This window comes from Lissotriton vulgaris, chromosome 10 (genome assembly GCF_964263255.1).
Source record: "Lissotriton vulgaris chromosome 10, aLisVul1.2, whole genome shotgun sequence".
Lineage (NCBI taxonomy): Eukaryota > Metazoa > Chordata > Amphibia > Caudata > Salamandridae > Lissotriton > Lissotriton vulgaris.
Window position 1 is genome coordinate 4276276 of NC_141698.1, and position 16894 is coordinate 4293169.

Consider the following 16894-nt stretch of genomic DNA (forward strand, 5'->3'; position numbering starts at 1 on the left):
TTTTTCGTTTTCTCAAGTGCTGTGTCTACCTCTGGTCCGAACAGTTGTTGTTGGTTAAATGGCCGATTTAAGATGGTAGTTTGCACTTCCTGCTTAAATTCTCGAATGCGTAGCCACGCGTGAAGTCTAAGCAGGACACTAGTGTTTACAGCTCTAGATGCAGTGTCTGCGACATCAAGTGCGCACTTAATTGAGGCATTTGAAATTAGTTTACCCTCTTGAATAAGGTCATCTGCCTGTGCCTTATATTGGTCAGGTAGGTGTTGTAAGAGCTTCTCTAGCTGATCATGGTGAGCCCTCTCGTATCTTGCAAGGAGGGCCTGTGTGTTAGCGATGCGCCATGAATTGCTAGCTTGGGCAGCTATTCTTTTGCCTGAAGCATCTATTATTTTTGATTCCTTATCAGGGGGTGGTGCTTCACCTGATGTTTGGAGTTTGCCCTCTTTTCTAGCATTTGAAACGACTAAGGAATCTAAGGGTAGCTGTCCCTTAATGTAGGCAGGAGTCGCTCTGTACTTTTTCTCTCTCTTTGGGTTTATGATTCTAGCTCTTACTGGATCTTTAAACACTTCTGGTGCATGCATAATGACCCCTTTAATCATAGGTAATATTTGAACACATTTTTGGGATTCTTCAAAAGTATCTAATAAGAAATCTTCTTCTGCCTCATCTGAGTGCATTATGACAGATGGCAGCCCTATTGATTAGATATTCAAAACCAATACGGTCTTCTGGAGGAGAAGGTTTGGATGGCTATGTATGTGGGTCAGGAATATCTGGCACATCTTGTGGGTTTGGGTACTCCCAGTCTGGTGCATAGGGAAAAGGCTCCTCTGGGTCTCCCCCTCCCCCTATGCTATACTCATCATCATTCTGAGGAGGTGTGTGTGGTGAAGAATGAGGAGAATATTGTGGTGAAATGCAAATGTCTGAAAGAAAAGGAGGTGAAGGAGAAGGTACAGGAGAAGAAGCGTGCATAGGAGATGCGGCAGAGTCCTTCTTGACAGGCACTGCAGGTGCAGTTGCTGAATCTGCTTTCCTCTTCCTGTGTGGTGTAGTGGACACATGTCCTGTTTATGGATCAATGTAGATCCTTTTTTGTAAAGAATCTGGCTGAAAAAGCTCCTCTTCTTGAGGAACCACTTTCGGCGCCATTTCGGTTCCGGACATGGTTGTTGCTTGTCTTTAGCCTTAGGAGCTGTTGTAGGGTCCTTTGGCATAGATTTCGGTACCAAAGGTATTGAGGTATTGTCTTTGGAGTCAAAGCCTGTTTCGTGGGCTTGTGAGCATCGGAAGCAGGTTTTGTTGGTTTCGGAACCGAAGATATAGGCTTTGGAGTGGAAGCTGTTTTTGTCAGCTTCGAAGCGTTGGAAGCCTTACTTGCTTTCGGAGCCGTATTGTCTTTAGAAGTCGATGGTCTCGTACTGTGTTTTGGAACCGGGACTTCTTTTGGTTTCGGAGCAGAAGGAGGTGGTGGTATCGGCACGTGCGGTTTGCTCGGTATGGAGCTACCGGAAGGCTTGAGGATCATCTTCGGAGCCAGGCTCGATGGCGGGGCTATCGAAGTATCTTTTCGGTCGCAACTGAACCCCGGAGGCGGTGTGTTGAACTTTACCTTCGATCTATGTGGGTCTGAGGTAGGGGCAGTAGTACTCACGGGTTGACCCGAAGGTATGGAGTCATCGGAGTCGTCTGCCTCGGATACGATTTGGAGATCGTCTGAATCTTCCTCTGGGACACATGGTTCTTCATCGAAGAAATCCACTGGTTCCGGAGCGAACTCTGCATATCGTGTAGACGGGTCCTCCAATCTCAAATGGTCTTCTTGAATTGAAAAGATGCGCAGGCTGTACAGCTGGACTTGTCGTGTTCCAGTGATAAGCACAAGTTACAGACCTCGTAATGGTCACGGTCTGGAAATTTTGCTCCACACTTGGGGCATCTTTTGAATGGTGTCCTTGCCATGAGTTGTAGGCCTCATGGCGTGGATAGGCCCAACGGCTCGCGTCGACGACCACAATCGAGCTGGTGATGTCGAGTCGATGTTCTTCGATATCGAAAGTTGTTTATTAAAGTTTGAGTAATTGTTTACGCGTCGAAAATACTATTAAAGTAGATTTCGAACCGGAGCGGAAAAGTTACATCCGAACCCAGTGGCAGAAAAGAACAATTTAAAGATGGAGTCGATGCCCATGCGCACTATTGTCCAAAGGAGGAGTCACCTATCTCGTGACTACAAAGACTTCTTCCAAGAAGACAACACCATGCAATCATCCGAGCCCAACACCAGGTGGCGATCTAATGCTCAGTGTGAGATCTGCAGCTCATATGCCTCGAACAAAGATCTCCGCCAAGAAGGCCTCATCATGGGTGCTGATCGGGTATTGCAGCGCCGACCCGATAAGCAGCACACCCAATGATGAAGCAAGACATCTAGCTGGCTGGGTGAGTGAGGGTCTTTCTGACAGGAGGGCATTTTCTCCTGCCTGAGTGAGCAGCCCTGTGCGCTTTACACAAACATTGACCTGTAATACACAGTAGGAACGACATACCACCTTGGTTTGTATCAGGTTCGGGCCTGCATGCTGGACTTTCCTTCTTTGGAAATACTCTCTTGTATTCACTCAATGCACGATGCCTTTGGCAGCTTTAACCTAACAAGGAGTCTCCCTACCTTCCTTTCTTGCAATGTTTTGTGCATGCTTATTTACCAGTCGAGATATTGTTGTTCCTATATACCACTGCAGGAGCAAGGCGTGTGTGCAACACCTCACTGCCTAGCAACCCTATCCATCAGAAATCCTAAGGAATGCATTATATTGTCAGCAGCCTGGGGATTCATTTTAAGGTCGTTATCTGCTCCAATTACCGGAACAGGGGATTACTTCAACAGCTGGTGAAAATGAACAGTATGTGGTTACGGTGCTCATTTACCACCAGGAAGAGGGAACACAGTACAGCTGGTGAAAACGAACAGTATGTGGTTACGGTGCACATTTACCACCAGGAAGAGGGAACACAGTACAGTAGGTGAAAACGAACAGTATGTGGTTACGGTGCTCATTTACCACCAGGAAGAGGGAACACAGTACAGCTGGTGAAAATGAACAGTATGTGGTTACGGTGCTCATTTACCACCAGGAAGAGGGAACACAGCACAGCTGGTGAAAATGAACAGTATGTGGTTACGGTGCTCATTTACCACCAGGAAGAGGGAATACAGCACAGCTGGTGAAAATGAACAGTATGTGGTTACGGTGCTCATTTACCACCAGGAAGAGGGAACACAGCACAGCTGGTGAAAATGAACAGTATGTGGTTACGGTGCTCATTTACCACCAGGAAGAGGGAACACAGTACAGCTGGTGAAAGTGAACAGTATGTGGTTACGGTGCTCATTTACCACCAGGAAGAGGGAACACAGTACAGCTGGTGAAAATGAACAGTATGCGGTTACGGTGCACATTTACCACCAGGAAGAGGGAACACAGCACAGCTGGTGAAAATGAACAGTATGTGGTTACGGTGCTCATTTACCACCAGGAAGAGGGAATACAGCACAGCTGGTGAAAATGAACAGTATGTGGTTACGGTGCTCATTTACCACCAGGAAGAGGGAACACAGTACAGCTGGTGAAAATGAACAGTATGTGGTTACGGTGCTCATTTACCACCAGGAAGAGGGAACACAGTACAGCAAGCCAGTCCGGACACAGACTACAGCAGGTATCAAGGTCTTGATTTAATATTTGTGCAGATCATATAATCAATCACATCTGGCACTCGGGTGCGTCACAGTTAGTCCAACCGTGGAACCCTGTGCCCATTCAAGAAGCAGACGGGCTCTGTCTAAGGGGGCACACGTGTGCAGAGGCAGAGTCTGAAACAGTGAGAGGCAGCCACGGAGGGCAGGCAATGTGCAAGGGTCAGGGCCAGACCTTTAGCAAAGAATCTGCCTCTGAATTGGTGAGAAAGAGGCCTTGTGCGATTCCTTCAATATGGATGGACTCCTGCAGGAGCGTTCAGCACCACTGCACCGGCAGAACAAATCTCGCAATCCTCAATGGTCTGCACGCGCCACTGCCTGGGGTGGGGGCATGGGGCTCTGCGAGGGTGCAATTGTCAATTTGGCTATTTTGATGAAGCGAGGACTGCCCCACACATAATGCACTACATGATGAAAATAAATCTTTCAATTCCTTTATAAAAAAAAGAGCAGCGAAAAAATAGAAATGTGGAAAATGCTGGATGGGAATCGATGTGCAAAACACACAGTACTCGCTGAGAAGGCCAGTGGCAATATCGGACATAGACTGGGTGCGTCCATGTGAGGCAAATCTTACGAAGACTGCAAAAAGGCAGCCAGGCAGAAACATCAGGATACAAGCATCACTGTTCCTTCTATGTGAAACCCTGAACCGTCTCGATCAAATGCAGGTCCCTGAAAGGACAGTTCAGACAGAAGGCGTGGACGGCTCAAGCTGGGTGCAAGGGCTCCAGACCGCATCCCTTTCTGTCCAGCCCAATCCAGCCTGTCCGATGAGGTCTGGTGCAGCAGGGACGAAGGTCCAGAGCCGCAGCACTCTCGCTCTCAGGACTCCTTCGCACGGCTCAGCAGGGAGGCGTTCTCTTGCTTGATGGCTCTGTAATCTTCCAATATCTTCTCCAGATTACTCAGAGTCTTCTTTGTGGTCTCGGTCTCAATCTGTGGAAGGAGAGACAGAGGTAAACAGGGAGGGATTTGCTAAGAGTCTCCTAACAGGATGTCTTGTTCTGGTGGCTAAAAATGCGCTCATAATAGCATAGGACAAACTGACCAACTGACAGCACCGAGTGCCGTACAAAGATGGAAAACACTACTGACCTGTAACACTATTTGCAGCGTTGTCGAGTCGCAGGCTGTGCTCTCTCCTGCCCTTTAGTGTCGGGTAAGGAATATTGTTTTACTTTAAAGTCTTTCTTCAAGGCTCAGTCGTGCGCCGAACAACGTGATCATGATTCAGTGAACCAACCACACACCAGAATGAAGACGGAGTATGAGGTTTCATCCTGTGGCGAGGTGTTAGAGGACCTGTACATGAATAATGAAGGCCCTAAGGAATTACAGGTCCTAGTGGAGGAGGGATAGTCACAGGTATAAGTAGAAGGGTACACGCTGCAAAAAGAGTGCCAGAGGTGAGTAACAGCTTTGATTTGCAGCACGTGTTCTACAAACCGTTCGGCCTTATTTTTAGGTCGAGCCTGGGCAGCACATGTGCTGCGCTGATGCACTTGAAGCCCCGCCCACTCTCCGCCTATATCGGTCATTGACTTCTGTCATTGTGCTTTGGACATGCTGGCTTCTGATTCGTTAATAGGCTTGTTAGTCCATCCTTAGTACCGCCTTGTCTTCGTTCGTTACCTCCCATGAGGACTGGCCCTTTTATGCGTGCTGTTGGTCGGCAGGCTTTAAGTACAGCCTCTGAGCACTATTTTGTTTAATGGTTTTCACATTCCTGCTGTTGTTGGCAGGACACGCTCTCTCGCAACAGCTTTATTTTTTACATAGGACGGCACGCAACGCTGGTAGTGGAGTACTTTATTTGCCGCACCAAAACCGGCTACATGTTTAAAAAAAAAAACATTTATTACATTTCTTTTTAAAAATTGCCCCAGGACGCACTTACAGTTAAATGTCGGCTGTGGCTTAGATGAGCCGTGTCTAAAGAACGGGGTGTGGCCGCCATTAAAGCAAAAGTGCGGCACTTTTACAAAAAAAAAGCATTTGTCAACTTAACAAAATGCTTTTTTTTGGGAAAAGTGCCCCATATACCGTGCTTTCACTTTAATGGCAGCCACGCCACTTTCTTTAGACATGACTTCTCTAAAGAAAGGGGCGCGGCCGATATTAAAGCTAAAGCGCAGCATGGGCGTTTTCACAAACTAGCATTTGTAATGCAAAAGGTGTCGCATTTACGGTACTCATGTAAATGCGAGATATATTGCATTGCAATTGCTTGAACCTGTTGTATGTACCTGTGGAATGCCATACACACTGTTATAACAGCCTTGTGTACGTTTTGTCATGGGTACAAGGGGAATGCAGTATGCTATGATGCCCAGTAGGTTCATCGCAGTTCTTACTGTCGCAAACAAAGGTCTGATTAAGAGGAAGTGTCACCAGGGAATAGGAGAATGCTCCCCTGTATTCATTTTCAAAGTATCTAAATGGAATTCCTCCAAATTCTGTATAAACATGGTCTACGCCCGTTTCTACTGTTCTGATATTGTTGAAAAGAAATTCCCCTTCAAAAAGCCATCCAGGTATGTGGACAAATGAGTGATTTCTCTGTACTGATGCTCCGCCAACACAGATATTTGGTACACACCCTGGTGTGACGACGTTAGGCAGAAAGATACAACATGGATTCGATTTTGTTAGTTACAAATCCCTACACAAGCCTATTTGGGGGTTTGGCGGCGCTGGCATCACTGAGGCTCAGACTTCTCCTCTAGCAGCGCTACAAACGCAGAGCAAAGTGACCACAAGAACATGGGGTCTGGGTGCAAAACACGTCAAAGCATCAATGGCGGCTTATCTTCCTCAAGAAGAGGCTTGTGATCGGCCTGAACTGGGAATGTCCGGGCTGTGATAAAAAGTTGTAATAATAAACTCTGTAGTCTGCAGTGTTCAAACCCACCGGTCTGAAACTAACCTTGCCAAGTGTTTTCATTTACTTAGTGTTCTGATTCGATAAGAATGTTCATGTAGAACGTTCAGCTGTTTTGTAGCGGTTGCACTGGGGACCTTGGAGAGGCTCAGTGCATGTTGCTGTGCTGTATACTTCACTACATTTATTTATTTTTATTTATTTTAAAGGTTTTATATAGCGCTGGCTAGACCCGGAGGTATCAGAGCGCTTTACATGAGCATCAGATCATAGTTACAGGTTACATTATTACAAAGGTTACAGTTATTAGAGCATGGCGACAGTTACTAGTAAGGTCGAGATAAACAATAGTGTATGAATAAGGGGGTTTACCCAAACACAGTCACTGGGACCTGGGTTCTATAGGTACTAGGAGGAAGGGGTCCCAGTGTGAACGTAGAACAATATACACAAATCAAAGAATTAATTACCAAAACAATGAATGGATCCACAATGTTTTAATTCACAATGGGATAAGGTATAATGAATATACACAACAAATTGTCAAGCGCAGTTAGCGGTTGTACAGTGCCCCAGGGGAGGAGAGGGGAGGGAGGTGGTGATCAAGTGAGGATGTGGAAATGGAAGGTATGAGTGACAGTAAAATCAGTCAATTGAGCAAAACTGTATTGGCAGTTTTATACAAAACCAAAATAGCCAAAAGATTCGGCAGTTAAATCAAGACGGCATACTTCACAGAATACAGTCAATGTTATGATAGTGGCGTGAAGTTGACACAAGGAAAGTCGACGTTTCGACCCTCTAACCAACGCAGGGATTAGTTGTGCCCTTGCTGTGGGGTCTTCTTCAGGACCAAGGGGTGGGGGCAGGAAACCTGAGTTGGTAGAGTTGCAAATGGACTACCAATGTCCTGTAAACAGTTTTTTTCATCTAGGGTGTGTCTGTAAGAGTTAGTTTTCAAGATTGATGGTTGAATGTAACGGAATCGGTCAATGGACCGCGCCGTCAATGTGGACAGTATCAGAGTGTGTCCGTCTCTGAGCCGTAATTAGTCAAACTCCGAACCGCGGGTAATGACACCTCCGTGGTATTGCTGCCGAGTAAATCGGGACTGGAAACGCCGCTCGAAAATTCCTGAAGGTGAACAGGAACTAGCTGGCCCGAGCAATCTGTACAATTACTCTGACTACAGCTATCAACAACACCAATACAATCCTTTTTTAGGACAACGCCAAGGATCATGGCGACCTCCCCGTGGCAGAGGAAACAATTGGCCCAGAAGCCAACAACGCGGCCCTCAACACAACCCGAACAACTGGGATGGAGGACGGGGCCAAGCCCCGAAACAAGTAAATTTTCAACCCGAACAACATGGCCAGAGGGTAACCCGCAACAAAACTTACCGTTGGTAGCGACAACAGAGACCCTCAATCCCGTGGTGAATATATCCCAACAACCTTTAACCAAAGATGAACTTCAAGTACTGAGCAAAGGACTCTCCTATGTCCCTACACATAAACCTGACAACTTCATTGTACGAACCGAACTCTTCAAGTTCTTCCGCAAGATCCGACTCAAGTATTTTTTCCGTAACTCGGAACTCCAATCCAATCCATCAGTAACAGGGCTAAGACCACCTTTGACTTTTGTCCCATATGCCAATACTATGTCAAACAAAATCCTAGCCTATGAAGCAGTAGTATGGAGAGATGTGCAACAACTCCTCCAGGACAAAGCCTACATTCGGTACAATACCAGCAAATCTGAAAAGGCAGCACTACAGTCACTAGCTCTGAATACCAAAGTTGTGATTAAGCCCGCGGACAAGGGCGGGGCAATTGTTGTCCAAGATGTTTCCGCCTACCAATCCGAAATCCTACGCCAATTGAATGACGACTCAAGTTACCAACTACTGAGGTCGGATCCTTCCAAAGCAATCGCCCTTGAAATCTTAGAGCTAACTCAAGCCGGCCTTGATCAAGGCTTTTTGTCTGACAATGAATTTCAATTCCTTAATCAAAAACACCCTCGCCTGGCCACGATATATACCATACCCAAAATCCACAAAAGTATGGTAAATCCCCCCGGACGCCCTATCGTCTCCGGATGTGGCTCCATTCTTGAGCCACTAGGGAAATATATTGACTTCTTCCTAAAGCCCCTGGGTGAATCTACTCCATCGTACCTACGGGATACCATGCACACAATCAACATTATTGAGAATGTATCCTATGACCCTCTGCACCAAAGATTAGCTACATGTGATGTGGTATCCTTATATACCTGTATTCCTCAGCAAGAAGCTCTCATGGTAATCACAAGATGCCTTCAAAAACGCCCTGCTCCAGTACAAGTTCCGTCTGAATTCATTGTTGCCCTACTAAGAATAGCGATGACCAAGAATTTCTTCTTATTCGATAACAAATTCTATCTCCAGACATCCGGGGTAGCTATGGGGGCTCCGTTTGCTCCAGACGTGGCCATATGAGATAAACAATAAGCACAAATACGAAGGGAAAAAGCAGGCAAGGGGAAAGATGCAGGGGAAAGGGGGGAAGGAGCTGGGGAAGTAGACAGGTAATGAAGGCGGGAAAGAGGAAGGGAGGGTGAAGGACACCGCATGGAAAGAGGAAGGGAAGGGCGAACGAGGACACAAACCGGTAGACGAGTCAAAGCGTCGTCCAAAGTCCAGTAAGCTGTGATCCCAGGGGAAGTGGTATAGCTTCCCTATCTATGTTGCGGTAGGCTCCCTTTGACTGACTGACTGAATTATTTTTAGAGCGCTCTTATGCCGAGGCGTCTTGGCGCTGTGAGACAGAGAGATAGAGGTGGCAAAGTTTAGGGCAGCGCAAAGAGCCAGGTCTTCAGCTCTTTCCTAAATTTGACTATGCTCTTTTCGGAGCGTAGTGAGGATGGTAGACTGTTCCAGAGCTTTGGGACTTGATCGGAAAAGGATCTGCCGCCCCAACAGACTCTCTTGATCCTAGGGATGTGAAGTAGATTTTGGGAGCTGGATCTAAGTGAGCGCTCCGGAACATTTGGGGAGAGAAGGTTGGAGAGCTGTTTAGAGGTCTGTCCATATAGGGATTTGTGGGCTAGGCACAAAGCCTTGAATTGGCTTCTTTTCCTAACTGGAAGCCAGTGTAGTTCACTTATTGCTTTTGAGGTGGGGTGTCGTTTAGGAAGATTAAGCAGAACTCTGGCCGCTGCGTTTTGAATGGACTGGAGTCGGTTAAGTTGTTTTTCGCCGGCACCTATGTATAGGGCATTACAGTAGTCTACCTTAGACATAATCAGAGCACCCACGACTGTTTTCCTCAGGGCGAAGGGGATGTAAGGCAAGATTTTTCTAAGGACCTTCAGTGTGAAGAAACAGGTTGAAGTGACCTGGTTGATTTGGGCTGTGCAAGAGAGGTCCTTGTCCATTATGAAACCAAGGTTTCTGACCTTGTTTGCCGGGGTGGGACATACGCCTGCTTCTGGGGGCCACCAGAGATCGTTCCAGACGGAAGGTTTTTGGCCAAACTCAATCACCTCCGTTTTTTCGGTGTTGCGTTTGAGGAAGTGAGAGTTCATCCATGCCTTGACGTCTGACAGACAGTTTCTGAACTGGTGGCAGTGGCTTCTACAGTCTGAGCCATTGAGATCACCAGTTGTGTGTCGTCAGCGTACGAAACTAAATGTAGGCCGTGGGATTTAATCAATGCGGCTAGGGGTGTAACATACAGATTAAAAAGGGTTGGTGACAGAGCCGACCCCTGGGGAACTCCGCAGGGTAGGAGGAATTCCTCGGACCGAAGCCTGTCCCAGTGGATTTGGTGAATGCGTGCCTGCAAAAAGGTCTGTAGCAGTTTTAGGGCGGTATGGGAGATGCCCAGCGCTGTTAGTCGATTTAAAAGGACGTCGTGGTTCACGGTGTCAAACGCCGCTGTCAAGTCTAGTAGGATCAGAGCGGCTCTGCCTCCTTTATCCATGGATTGACGAATGTCATCAGATGCAATGATCAGAGCAGTTTCTGTTGAGTAACAGGCCCTGAAGTCATGCTGCGTGGGGTCTAGTAGGTGGTTGTCCTCAAGTTGTTTTGTTAGCTCCTGATTCATTGCATTTTCTAGAATTTTGGCAGGTAGGGGTAGGCATGATATAGGGCGGTAATGCTTGGCTTCCTTAGGGTCGAGGGACTCCTTTTTGAGTATAGGCCTGATGCACGCCTTCCTCCAGCTGCTGGGGAATTGTCCAGAGTTTATTGCAGTATTTAGAAGGGGGGTTAGGGCTTGACTAATGGTCTCAGGGACCATATGTAGGACATAAGGGGGGCATGGGTCCAGTGGCGAGCCAGACTTAGTCTGAAGAAGCAGCGTGGCAACATGGTCACAGCTAAGCTTGGAGAAACTGGGGAATTCCGGAATTAGTGTACGTGGATCTGAATCATGGGGGACCGTTTGGCACGGGGGTAGCGATCGAAGGTCATTATACACTGTCTGAATTTTCTGTTGAAAGAATTGGGCAATGTTTACCACAAATTCTTGGTGCGGTTGGAATGTTATTTCTCTCGGACTTTTAGCTAAGTGAGTCACGGTCTTAAATAGCTCCTTTGAGGAGTTTGCGGACTCTTGGATTTTCTTAGTGAAGAATATGGTCTTAGCTTGCTCTATGGCGAGCTTGTATTCATGTAAGGCAGCCGTATACTCCTTTTTGGACTGAGGGCTGTAATCAATTCGCCAAATTCTCTCGGCCCTCCTGCATTTCAATTCTATCAATTTAACCTCTGGGGTGCACATTGTGAGGTTGCAGAGCGGATCTTGGTTTTTTTTAATTCTTCCGGGGCTAACTTGTCCATTGCTTGTAAGAGCCAGGCGTTAAATTTAAGGGCACCATCGTTACTGTCTGTGCTGACGTTGATGGGTGCGTCTTTGCTGAGAAAGTTAGCTAATGAAGTAGCTTCCTGTTTTTTCCATGGACGGGATTTATTCAGAAGTACAAGGTCCTTTCTCCTTGCATTGGACAGTGTGATTACTAGAGTAAAATTTATGGCGGCGTGATCGGACCAGGGAAGAGGTGTGGTAGAGGTGACCTTAACCCCTTCGGTGCTCATGACGGAACGGTTCCGTCATGAGCGTCGGTTGGCCTGTGCTTATGACGGAACCGTTCCGTCATGGTTCCATAAGCCCAATGGAACGTTCAGCACAGCGCTAAAATTCGCGCCGCGCTGAAGGGGTTAATATGGCGATTATTGGTGAAGATAGAATCCAGAGTGTGACCTGCTGTGTGAGTGGGTCCTGTCACTAGTCGGGTTAGTCCGTAGCTACTGAAGTTGTCTATTAGGGTGGTAGAATCACTCGAGTTGTTATCTTCGAGGTGAAAGTTGAAATCTCCCAATACTGTGAAGGTAGAGTGATTTGACGTGGTTTCCAGGAAGGTTAAAAGAGCGTTGGTAAATGGACCTCTAGGTCCTGGGGGTCGGTATAACAGGAGGCCATTAAATATTAGTTGGTTGTTAAATTTGACCATAAAGGATATGACCTCTGATTCCAATCCTGGCTGAGGAGAATATGTATTTTAAAGATTGAACGGTGAATGATAGCTACACCTCCACCCATAGTTCCTGGTCTGTCTACATGTGCAACAGAATAGTCTGAGGGTACTGCGGTATTCCAGTCTGGCCCAGAAGAGTCTGTTGCCCATGTTTCGGTTAGAAAGGCCAGATCAATCTTGTTGTCCACAATGAGAGATTCAATTTCATGTTTGTGCCTAGACATTGACCTAACATTTAGGAGTATGTTTTTTAGAGATTTGTTGTTGGGTTTAGATCGGCAGTACGTTGGCTGAGTGTGAGGGTTGGGAGAGGTATTCGAGGGTAAAGAGTTGAGCCTACTGAGTGAGGGGTGGGGTATTGTATAGCCGCAAAATCGACATCTACTGATGTACGGCATACCTCTCACTAAGGGCTGAGCTGCAAGTTGGCATTCTTTGCATCTTAGGTTAAGGAGTGTTTCTCTCGCTTAGCAGTATTTCAGGTGAGCCGGTGGGAGTTGGGCAGGGGTTTTGGCCCTGGGCGCTGGTCTGGCGCAGACAGGCTTGCCTTTGGCGCGCCTTCGGCGCACCGCCAGCGCGCCCGCTGCGCGGCCGGGAAAGACACATGATTTAAGTAAGGAGAAGTGGAGGGAGAGGTGTGGCCTATCGTAGAGGGGGCGTGGCCTGACCAGGCTTCCCCTGGATGTCGTCAATGAGTGTAGCGGCCCGCGACAGCGTTCAGATCGGCTGTGCGGGAGGGTATGCTAGCGAAAATGATGCCAAGTACAGGTAAGTGAAGTTAAAAACACAGAAAATGCAATTTTAAAATAAACTCTCGTTGCTCTCGGCTTTCCGCCTCAGGAGTTGGTCTCTGTCTGCGCGAGGCTGTTTGGCGCGCTATGAAGGCGGGGGCGTGGCCTATCGTAGAGGGGGCGTGGCCTGACCAGGCTTCCCCTGGATGTCGTCAATGAGTGTAGCAGCCAGCGACAGCGTTCAGATCGGCTGTGCGGGAGGGCAGTGGACTCTGAGGGGTCTCTGAGACTCCAAGGCCTACATACTTGATCCCTCCCCAAAAAGGGGAGAGGGAGTGCTTTGGCAAGGGGTGCCATACCATACCTCAGCTGTGAGTGGCTCCCTTGGCGCAGTGGACTCTCTCAGTGGGTTTGCTGAGACTCCAGAGTATAAATATTGGATCTTTCCCCAACAAGGGGAGAAGGAGTGCTTAACCAAAGGGCACAAAGGACAGGGGGCTAGGCAGAGTAGCAGGCAAGGTGAGAGATTCGGGGGAGAGGGGATAGGAGCAAGGGAAGTAGACAAAGAGAGAAAGAGTGCTAAATGGAAACATATTTATTTAATGAATTATTATATAGTGCTGGCTAGACCCGAAGGAATCAGAGTGCTTTACATGAGGAACAATAATGTTGCAATTTACATCAGTTAAAAGTTACATAAGTGTCAAGAAAAGCATTTAAAGAACATAGGGGACAAGGTGAATGGAGCAAGGAAGGGTAAGGGGATAGGGTAAAGGGATAGGAGGAAGATAGGACATAGAGACTGGGGGGAAATCTTCCCACGGTCTGGCTGGGGAGTCCACAACCCATCTCCTCTTTAGCTATATGGTAGCTCCACCGGGCATCAGCCAAATCGCTTGGTCTCCACAGTCTGGGGTAAGTTCCGTACGTTCCAAGTCCCGATGTGTAAGCAGGTTAGGGGATAGGTTCAAGGTCTGGTCAATGTCCAATTGTTGTCCCAGGGACCACTATGGAAGCCATCTTGGGGTCAGGTAGGGGACTGTACTGTACACTGGTGGCCATCCTAAGGTCAGGCATCTGGCCGTTAGAGTTAATATCCAGGACAGCAGCTGCCAGAGAGTAACAAATCCAGCATGCACACACCATCGCACGCACAGACATGCACAAGCACACACAAATGTGAGCACACACTCATATGCGCACAGATGCACGCACAAAAGCACATATACAGAAACATCCAAAAACACAAGCACACATAAAATCCCATGCTCTAGTACAAAAACACCCAAGAACATGCACACACCATCACATGCACAGACATGCACAAGCTCACACAAATGCGCTCACACTCTCACACACACACACAAGCACACAAACCGAGACTACCAAAAACACAAGCACACATACAATCACAAGCTCCAGAACAAAAATACCCAAGGACGTACACACAAGTACATGCATACACATGCATACACACACAACCCTTCACGCGCACAGACATGCACAAGCACACAAATGTGTGCACACACTCTCATACGCAAACAGAGGGCGCACACAAGCACGCATACAGAAACATCCACGCACAAGCACACATACAATTCCATGCTCTAGTACAAAAACACTCAAGTACATGCACACACCATCACACGCACAGACATAGGCACACATACAGAAACATCTGCGTGCACAAACACAAGCACACATAGAATCACATGCTCTAGTACAAAAACACCCAAGTACATGTCCACACCATCACACGCACAGACCTGCACAAGTACACACAAATGTGAAAGGAGTAGTTTCTGTCCTGTAACTCCAGTTCTGTAGTAGGGGTATCTCTGTTATAGTCATAATCTAGTGAATAGTCCCGCCCATGTGCGTGGACCCCGGCAATCAAAAATAATCTCTTAAGTTGTCAAATCATGAAGAAACTGCAAAGACACTTAAGAGAGAATTTAAAGACAAATAATGCAGCCTATATCCACAGGCTACACTGTCCAGTACTTCAACTAGAAATTCCACCACAAAACCACACACAACACAGCCTGCCCAGTTTCTTCCATAGAGAAACTTGCCTCTACCAGTAAAGACTCTGGAATGATAGAGAGAAAGGCATGGACAGACAAGCCCCATAGGCTGCCATTATGTGGCTTAAATAGGATACTGTGCCTTTAAGAGAACTTTCCAGAACTTCTCCTAGTATCCCAGAATGCACAGCAGGTCCCTTTTACTTTCGGTTCTTGAAGCACACCAGACCTGTAGCATTCCTTACATGAATAATTATCTCCACCGGGGAGGAGGGCGGGCGCTTAGGACTAAAACAGAGATACCCCTACTACAGAACTGGAGTTACAGGACAGAAACTACTCCTTCTGTAGTAGGGGATCTGTGCATAGTCATAATCTAGTGAATAGAATGGCAAGCCCATCCCCACACCAAAGCGGCGGTGGAGAAAAGAAATTAACACCACTATTGTGCGAACAAATTCCGCAGCGAAGCCTGCCCAACCTGAGCATCTGCCCTGGCATCAGTGTCCAGACAGTAATGCTTAGCAAAGGTATGAACAGTCTTCCAAGTGGCGGCCTTGTAGATCTCTGCAATCGGAACATTACGGAGTAAAGCTGTCGTGGCAGCTTTTCCCCTGGTGGAATGAGCCTTAGGCTTACCCCCTAAGGTCTAATTAGCTTTTTGGTAACACAACTGTATGCAGGACACAATCCACCTAGAGATGGACTGCTTAGAGGTAGCAAGACCCGTCCTGACCGATCCATAATTGACAAATAATTGGTCTGACCTACGAATATCTTTGGTTTTATCCAGATAAAATTTCAAAACCCTCCTAACATCCAGGGAATGCAGCGACCTTTCCGCTGGAGATGAAGGATTCTGAAAAAACGTAGGCAAAGTTATGGTCTGGTTAACATGAAAATCAGAAATAACCTTGGGAAGAAATTTAGGGGGAGTACGCATAACAACCTTAGCAGCATGAAATACAGTATAAGGTTCTTGGCAACACAACGCCTGAATTTCACTCACCCTGCGGGCCGATGTAATGGCCACGAGGAACGCCGCCTTCCAGGACAGGTGCTGCAACGAAGCCTTATGAATGGGTTCAAAAGGCTCCTTCATCAAACTGGACAGCACCACATTAAATTCCCATGAAGGCGAAGGAAGCCTGACAGGAGGGAACACTTTCTTCAAGCCTTCCAAAAAAATCTTTGATCACAGGGATCTGGAAGAAGGAAGTCTGAAGGGAATTTCCTGTAGGCAGTCAGTGCAGCCAGATGAACCTTAATGGAATGAACATTAAGGCCAGACCACGCCAAATGTAGAAGGTAAGGAAGGATGACGTCTTCCTTACACGTCGTCGGGTCATAGTTCTTGGACTGGCACCAGATACAGAACCTCTTCCACTTGTAAGCATAGGAAGTCCGAGTGGAAGGCCTCTTAGACTCCTTCAGTATGTCCATGCAATCTTCCGGCAGATTTAGATGGCCATATTGCACTATCTCAGGAGCCATGCCGCCAAACTCAGACGAGAGGTTGGGGTGCAAGATCTGCCCCCCGAACTTCGTGAGAAGGTCCGGCCTGCACGGCAGCCGCATGTGAGGAAGGACAGACCGGTGAAGCAGGTCCGTGAACCACCACTGCCTGGGCCATTCCGGGGCAATCAGTATCATCCGCGCCCTGGACCTGGACAGCTTGATGAGCACCGTCGGAATCAGGGGAATGGGTGGAAAAGCGCACCGAAAGCTGTTCGACCAGTCGATCCATAGGGCATTCCCCAACGTCCCCTGCTGGTAGTACCTGGAGGCGAAGTCTCGGCATTTGCTGTTTTCGGCAGTGGCAAACAGATCTATGTCTGGAGTTCCCCACCTTGCGAAGACTTCTCCTAGTACTTCGTTGTTTATGACTCATTCGTGGTTTTCCTGAATCAGTCTGCTCAGTGCATCCGCCTGAACATTCTGCACACCTGGCAGA

General features: G+C 47.5%; 1 protein-coding gene across 2 annotated transcripts in view; it reads right to left on the minus strand.

Moving 5' to 3' along the window:
• Window positions 1–3722: 3722 nt before the first annotated feature.
• CCDC22 (CCC complex scaffolding subunit CCDC22) overlaps window positions 3723–16894 on the minus strand; it is a 102709-nt gene continuing 89537 nt past the window's right edge. For both annotated transcript variants that reach the window (XM_086940154.1, XM_086940155.1), the window contains exon 18: window positions 3723–4705. In XM_086940154.1, coding sequence (XP_086796280.1) covers window positions 4592–4705 — 114 coding nt within the window. In that variant the 3' untranslated portion in view covers window positions 3723–4591. The remainder of the gene's footprint in view (window positions 4706–16894) is intronic.